General features: G+C 37.0%; 1 protein-coding gene across 1 annotated transcript; it reads right to left on the bottom strand.

Annotated features, from left to right (window-relative positions):
* Positions 1–1,181: 1,181 nt before the first annotated feature.
* On the bottom strand, positions 1,182–7,376 carry LOC117111485 (CTD nuclear envelope phosphatase 1A-like; the record flags this gene model as incomplete). The annotated part of the gene is given in 4 exon segments (XM_033254403.1): positions 1,182–1,253; positions 2,375–2,493; positions 4,318–4,384; positions 7,146–7,376. Coding segments are annotated over 4 exon segments (357 nt in total), but the record flags the coding sequence as incomplete, so codon positions are not given.
* Positions 7,377–8,749: the final 1,373 nt, after the last annotated feature.

Below are 8,749 nucleotides of genomic sequence, written 5' to 3'. Positions count from 1 at the left end.
AATGTGCATCCCCACTTCCACTCTTACTACTAGGAATTTGCTGAGTCAAAAAATAGCATTCTTGTAAAAGTAGTAAAAACTAAGTATCCAGTGCACCACAACAATGATTTTCATCTTCACTAGTGATTTGTATAATTACACAATAAAAGCCACATTGTTATCTTCGCATGCACCACCTGCAAAGCTTTGTAATGGCACTGTCACACCTTGACGATTTAGTCAGCGTATGCCAACATATCAAAATTTCTCTAAAGTGCTGACATACGCTGAACTATCAATGTTTTTTTTTTCAATTTTTGGCGTATACATAGCATGTATGTAAATACGCCATGGAAAATGAATTTCCAACATGTTTTAATGTTTGGACAAATAAAAGTTTATCTTATCTTATCTTATTCATAACGAGTTGGACATATACATAACATATTAGTAATATATAGAACGTTTTGATGACTTTTATTTAACTTATACCAACTTATGCCCAATGGCAGTCTAACTTATGCATAGCGCATGGCAGCGTATTGCCAAATATCACCTGAAGTAGCCTACAAAAACGCTGCCGCTCGACGATTCAAATCATACCTGTGCTAGACATCACAGTACTAACATCACCTACTGACCCCCATGAATACCTAACTTGCAAATAGCCAGTTTGCCCAGTACAAATTAGCATACACAGTGCCTGTAGTAAAGGCCGAGTAAATGCAAGCTATGAAGTAAGTGAAGGTACACTGTACATACCCTGTCTCTTATACACATCTAGATGTGTATAAGAGACAGCCCCTGTCAAAGGCACCACCACTGCAACCCATATGATCACAATGGTATCCAACACCTCGCACATACAGTAGCACTGCTTGCACTCAGTTTTAAAACTAAACAGCATGATTGAATTGTACTTTCGGCGCTCGACATTTGATTTTTCCCCAACGACTTTACTGGAAATTCCCTGATGAGGGGTCGAAGCAGAGGGTCCAGAGGTCACTGACAGGGTTTTTTCCCCCACCCCCAGGCTTGCCCTACCTGTCAGGGGAATTACACTGCTGTCTGGGAAATCCTAGCACCGCTACTGCTTCAGGAGACTGTTTAGCTGAGGCATCCAGCTTTTAAGCACTGGCGTCTGATGTAGGTGTTTTGTGTGGATAACAAGAAATATATATTTTAAATAATGCTGAACTTACAACATCCAAAAAGAAGTCTACATGTGGTCTTTTGTAAACAAAAAACCGTACTGGATGGGCATCAATAGTTACCTACAGTAAACAAAAACAGAATCAAATTATTATGCAAATAAAGCCTGAAGTTCAAGCTCAACATCTGATTTACTACACTAAATTTCATAATACTGGCCAGGGGTTATCATCACTATATAATTTAATTTAATACAATCTTTATTGTCACACAGTTAAAATATATGGTTTGAAATTTCAGTTTAACTGCTAAAAAAAAGACAATATATATCTTCAAGTTCAATAGTTTGGGGTGGTAGATCAAAAGTGCCTTCTACTCTGGTCTTCAGTTCATTTCCTGTCAAATAACTGATGACCAGAAATAAATCCCGTTAATCCTGTTAAATATTGTACAGATACTTAATAAAATACAACCTAATTAATCACCTAATAAGGTTGTATTAATACTGGAGTATTACAACAAACCAATTTATCATAACTGATACTGATGCTCTATACGACATTTTACCGGGCGTACTGTATTTTGAAACAGCACCACCAACATCTGAACACTAACAACTTTTCACAGGGGAACATCCAGCAGTGACAAAACAACCAAAGACACTGCAGGTTTTACTGTATGGGCCTGGACCCTTATTTTTTTTAATTTTTTTTTTGGCATTTTGTTTTCAAAGACTAGAAAGAAAGCCTATGCACTGGCCACAGATAAACTAAGCGAAATGCCTCAAGATGTCGTTTCTATCTTCTTGGAAATTTTCATTTCAAATGTTTAATTTTAATGATCTTGTCACCCCTGGAGAGATTGGCAACAGTGCAACTATGAGAGTAGACCTTATGATTTGAGTTGACAATACATTTTGAGCTTTCGTCTTCATAGATGTCTGGATGCATTTTGTGAGTTCAGGTCTTTGTAAGATGGCTATGTAGTATTTTATGTTTTGCAATGGGCTTTACCAAAATCTGTCTTTTTAAGTCAGACACAGTCTTGCGACCCTCAGGAATGTTTTGGCGACCCAAATTTGTATTGTGACCCATAGTATGAGAAGCAGAGCCTTTTAAAACAATACCCCTATTATAAAATGGTTTGTTTCATTGTTGTGTTGTTTATTCCTGTTGTTGTGGTTTTTATTCCTAGTGGTCTTTAATCCTAGTGGGTTTCTTTGCTTGTTTTTGGATTAACTTACCTTCAGAACAAAGTCAGGAGGAATAGTTGGCTTAGAGTTTGGTCTTATTAATCCATCATGATATGAGTGAATTAATGTTTCATCGAGATCAAGCACTAATGTCTTCCTCTTCACCAGATCTGTAATAGAATCCCGTATATTATTTACAATTTCTTGGTATTTAAGGGTGCACCGACAGCAATTGCTGTAGAAAGGGCGTTCCACTGCTGTAGTAAATCCCAGGATCGACAGCAAGATTTTAGCTGTCGAGTTGTTTATTAAACCAAGGCTAGGCCTAACAACCGATTTTACTCTTAAAAACAATAAAAACTGTTGATTGTTGCTGTAGAAAAAGAATAAATTGCTGTAAAGCCATAGCCTACAGCAACTTCTTTCTGATGGAGTATTTTGAGGAAATTCAAACCCTGTATTTATAATAATAATAATAAACATTTATATAGCGTCAATTCAAAAATTTATCAAAGGTGCAGGAGAAAACAAACTCGGTAACATTTCTCAAAAAGGTGAAACTTTAAGTTCTTCTTAAAAGAATATAAATTAGGCGAATTACGAACAGAAAAAGGAAGAGAATTCCACAGAGAAGGAGCTTAAACAGAAAAAGCATGTTGACCATAAGTTTTGGTTTTGTTATTTATACATAAATATTTTTTGTACTATAATTTTGTTTCCAATCCACTGGCATAATGGTGATGCATAAAAAATGTGCATCCCCACTTCCACTCTTACTACTAGGAATTTGCTGAGTCAAAAAATAGCATTCTTGTAAAAGTAGTAAAAACTAAGTATCCAGTGCACCACAACAATGATTTTCATCTTCACTAGTGATTTGTATAATTACACAATAAAAGCCACATTGTTATCTTCGCATGCACCACCTGCAAAGCTTTGTAATGGCACTGTCACACCTTGACGATTTAGTCAGCGTATGCCAACATATCAAAATTTCTCTAAAATGCTGACATACGCTGAACTATCAATGTTTTTTTTTTCAATTTTTGGCGTATACATAGCATGTATGTAAATACGCCATGGAAAATGAATTTCCAACATGTTTTAATGTTTGGACAAATAAAAGTTTATCTTATCTTATCTTATTCATAACGAGTTGGACGTATACATAACATATTAGTAATATATAGAACGTTTTGATGACTTTTATTTAACTTATACCAACTTATGCCCAATGGCAGTCTAACTTATGCATAGCGCATGGCAGCGTATTGCCAAATATCACCTGAAGTAGCCTACAAAAACGCTGCCGCTCGACGATTCAAATCATACCTGTGCTAGACATCACAGTACTAACATCACCTACTGACCCCCATGAATACCTAACTTGCAAATAGCCAGTTTGCCCAGTACAAATTAGCATACACAGTGCCTGTAGTAAAGGCCGAGTAAATGCAAGCTATGAAGTAAGTGAAGGTACACTGTACATACCTTGTGCTTGGGGAAGCAGCACAATTACTCCTGAGACTTCTCAGAAGTAAATAGTCCATACCGTGATAACTTTGAAGTAACTAATATTTACTATTAAAGAGCATCTTCACAGGCACTACCCAGGGCTTATGACAAGTAAAGTTCTACTTCAGAACTTAACAACTTGTTGTCCAAGGCTGGGCACTCACTGTGTCATACGACCATCGCACGACAAATCCAACTCTACCCTCTCTGTGAGCAATAGACGACGTGACCCCCATCTGCTGATTGTCGGTGGCAGTCTAAACCGAGTGTCATTAAAAACGATCCGTTGCGCGCATCATCACATTGCGGTCTTTATATACATCACGTTACGGTCTTTATAGAATCTCGTAGGCCAACCCCCGTCATGCGCAGTAAGTGCCAGGCTTAACATACCATTTGTAAATATTCAATTATTTTTTAAAATTTTGTTTGTACATCATTTGAAGGACAATAAATCATTGTCTATATAACTTACTTACCTAATTTGTGCTTTGAAAGGGGTGAAAGAGGCTGGATTTCGTAGCGAACTGTCTGGTGCTGGATAAACTGAAGAAAAGCAAGCATAATTAACAGGAAATTCTCACAATAATATAGAAAGAAACACTACTGTATACTGTACACTACTTGTTCAACCTCTTGAAATTGTTGAATTTAAGTAGCTTATTAGGGGTCGTTCACAATTATCAACATTTTCACAAGTATACAAACAGTATACTTTTTCAGTACCCCCCTCCCTCCCCTCAGAAAGCGTACAAAAAATTTTGATTTTGCAAAACCATTTTCCATTTTTTTGTAAAGTCGACTAAAAGCAATTTACTTGGTTGCTTAAAAATGAAAGTTATATCCATGGTTACATTATAATTTTACCATTACTTTACATATATTGCATGTTATTTTGAATTTTTATACATATGTAATAGTGTACAAATTTGTCTACCCCCAGCGTACTTTTTGTACACTTGTGAAAATGTTGATAATGTTGAACGTCCCCTTAGCAGAACAGAACATGGCAATGAAATATCAGATGATGTTGGTGATGCTTATCTTTTCCATGACAGTTACTGACACTCTATCCATCCAGATTTTTCAACAGTACATATCGTAATTGCCGTATAATCTCCCAAAAAATAAGTTAAGATTACTAAATACTATAAATGTAACATTTTACCACAACAAACCAATTCGGTGATGGGCGTCACATGACCCAACTTGGATGTTGGATGTAAACAGAGGTGTTTACATGGAGATTGCTACTGTGGCGGCAGCCATCCTCTGTTCTTGCTGTAAAAATCATCATAATTCCCAGCAAAGCTACAGTATACCAAATTGACTGAAAATTGAACTTGAGAATTTTTGCCTAAGGGGTTTGCTAATGCTCCAAAAGATAATGGCTGCAAACATTGAGATTGTCCGACAAATGTTAGGCCTAGGCCCCTGTACATCTATGGCCTGTTTAGGTATGCGCAAGAGTTTTCGACCTGCAAACTAAGCTACGATTTTAAGGCTAGCTAAGGTTTACGAAAGGATCACTTAAATTTCAAAGCATACAATGCTAGGAGAACGTTTCGATAATAATAAACACTATTCTGAACAATCGTTTTGACTTTCCTTGCCATTCACTTTTCGCGTTAACTGTGGAGGGATTTTTTCCCGACCATAATATTACCTTTTCCTATACTTTCACACTGATCGCACTGTAATGTTTTCCATGGTATACCCAAGTTATGTCACACGACCGGCTATAAGCAAACATCGCCGAATTGGTCTATTGCTGAAGGATTAGAATTCAGATGCTAGTGTTTGGGATCCATTACAAAGAAGATGTCATGAAACTTGACATGATGCCCGTTTTGCGTACAATGATTAGAAAAAAAAACAGCAGTGTCACCTCTATGATTGCATCACTTAGATGGAGGTCTTTAAAAGACCGTTGTAAAGATGCCTGGTTAATCTTACTGTTTAAAAATAATAGACTAATTTCATTTCCTAACATCAGTACTGAATTTAGTAGCGGTCCCACTAGATCAAGGTGGAAATTGGTTGGGGAGGGCCAAAGTGAATTTTTTATTTAACACCGAGGGCCACACCCAAAATTTTATGTTTTGAGTGCGCTTTCAAAAACCTTCATGCACTGCTTTTATACTGCTTTTTAATTCTCAGTTTTTTAATGGTACTTTTTACAGATGATCGGTTTCGGACTGTAAAAAACAAGGTCTTTTCTAGACAAAGATGGTTGGTGGGCTGCACACATAGGGTTTTAATTTATTTTCGTGGGCCACAAAAAATCACTGTTGGGCCACATGCCTCCCACACTTCGCCCACTGTGCACTAAATCATCAAGTAGCCAAAAAATCATTAATGAGCTAACACAGGGGATACCGTTATTCTCTGGTAGACCACACATCATTTTAGATTGGAACAAACATGATCCCACAAACTACTACCACAACTTCACTCCACATTTTTAAATCTATCATTGTAAATAACCTTTCCCTTTAAATTTGTTTTATGTCAGGTCAAGATAAGACTTTTCTTTATCTTGCCATATGTAGGTATGTAACCAAGTGCTATCCTGCAGTGTATAGTAAAATGAACAATTTACACATCAATCAAACATTTACACAGAAATAAAAATTTATTGTGAGCAATTGTAAGCAATTCAATGACTGTGCACTGATTTTTGTCATCTAATAGGAACAAAATAATGTTAATATAAGACAAAAAAATTAAAATATAAATAATAAATCTATAAATTTAAATAGAATTTCGAGGAATTATATATTGAGGGTTTACATACGTCTTGAAAAAGAATTATGCGCCTGCACTAGGCCTACTCTCAGTAGGCCCAGTGATGTTCTGTGCAGTAGTAGTAGGTCTGGGTAGCCTAGTCCTAGGCCCTAGTAGTAGTAGTAGTAGTAGCAGTAGGCCTAAACTAGGCCTAGTGTATGCCTTGCCATAAATTATTAAATATGAATACAGAAGAACATTGCTTGCAGTTTGCATAAAAATCTCAATATCTGCTTAATTTAAATTGCTGTCATCTGTCACCCTGCCTAACTAAGCCTAAGGCATTCAAGGTATGCTTTACTTATTGCTGCTCTAGGCCTATATCTACTAACTAGTAGCAGACCTAGTCTAGACTAGGCCCCCTCGGCCCTAGACTCTAGTAGTAGAAGGATCTAGACCTGTCCCTCCTTCCTTACCGGCGTAGGCCTAGGCCCCTAGGCTAGTAATTAATAATAATATAGGCCTAGGCTAGATAGGCCTAGCCCAGGCTGCCTTGTAAGTATAAGGGCAAGCAACTTACTTTCCGAATGTTCCTGCGTATCACATAGCTGAAAATTTCCCATAACTTTGAAGCAATCAAGAGAATAGTTTTTACGCCCATGAGTAAATAGGTTTTCATTGATGTTACTATTTAGTAATAACAAAAATTAGGCCTGAGACCTGTTATTTTTTCCCACGCCACGATTTGAGAGAAGATTGGTGGTGTACGTCGTATCTCTTTGGTCGTCGTAAACAGCAGGGGATCTATGGAATGCCAATCCCGCAAAAAAAAAAACGTTCACCATATCAAACAACGAAAACCAAAAACCATTCAATAATAAATTGAAACATAAATTAGCCCTAGACAAACTATTTATTGAAAACCAAATCGTCTAATCATACACGAAACAATCCACCAAAGAGTAAATCATCAAATTTAAAGTCAAATAAACGGAATGCAAATCATAACAGAAATGATATACTGTATCTATTTCAAAACCCCCACTCATTCCAAACTCAAAACATATGCATGTGTATCTCAAATAACTAAAATAAAAGCAGCAGCAACACAGAAACAATGGTAACAATAACAATAATAATAATTTATAATTGTCTCTTATCTCTTATTATGTGCAAGACCCTTTGGGATGCTCGCTCATTTTCTGTGGCTGGCCCCTCTCTTTTTGGAATGAATCCCACTTATCACGTACTTCTGAATCGGTCGAGCATTTCAAATCTGAACTTAAAACTTTCCTTTTCAGTTCTCACTTTCATTAGTTTTTTTTTTTTTTTTTTTTCTTCTTCTTCGTTCTTTGTCTTTTCTCCTTTTTGCTGGTATTACATCATCGTAATTTTTTAGGCAGCGGCGCCGCGAGCAACTCCATATTATCATGGATAGATACGTGTGCCTGATAAATCTCCGTTTGATTGATTGATGTCACACTTAACATTTTGTCCTTTTTGTACCTAAGATAGGCCTATAAAAATGGGAAAAAGGTAAATCAAAAAACTCTAGAGGGTCACCATTCTGGCGCATTGGACCTCTCTGCCTGTAGATGGCTCGACCTCAGGAACCGGACGTCCTTCCAAACAACGTAATTAATACAAAACTATGCTTAATTTTTAAAATTATAACCTGTAAAGCCTGCTTAACAGTGCTTATTATATTATTAGGCCAATGGCAGATTCAAGGTGGAGCCTCCCCCACCCCCCATAAATTTTTGAAAATTCAAAAAAAAAAAATTGAGAAAAAAAAAATCTGAGGTTGTATAGACCTTCCATCTGTGAAAGTCCCTCTCTGGGCCCCATCTACTTTAAATTCCTGGATCCGCCACTGGCCTATGCAACTTCGAGGCCCTGTTTTACCGGCACATTATCACTCATCTCATCATGCTACTTTAAAAAGTCAGTTCCCAAAAAAAAATTGCGACGACTGAAAGTAAGTGGTGGTTGCAGGACCCAGTCAGACAGAGCTCCACCGAATGAGAACACAATTCACAAAATTCGAGAGAAAAAAAATCATATGTACGTTAACTTTCACAGAATACGACGAAGCTGTTCGATTACGGCCCTAATGCATACAAAATCTCAAATTGTCAGGGCTTTTGGGGGATTCGACCCCTGGACCCCTACAGAGTGTTCAGT

This window comes from Anneissia japonica, unplaced genomic scaffold, assembly GCF_011630105.1.
Source record: "Anneissia japonica isolate Jap-2015-1 unplaced genomic scaffold, ASM1163010v1 scaffold736_len178028_cov180, whole genome shotgun sequence".
NCBI lineage: Eukaryota > Metazoa > Echinodermata > Crinoidea > Comatulida > Comatulidae > Anneissia > Anneissia japonica.
Note: the sequence above shows the minus strand (reverse complement) of the source record. Positions and strands in the feature narration are given on the sequence as shown.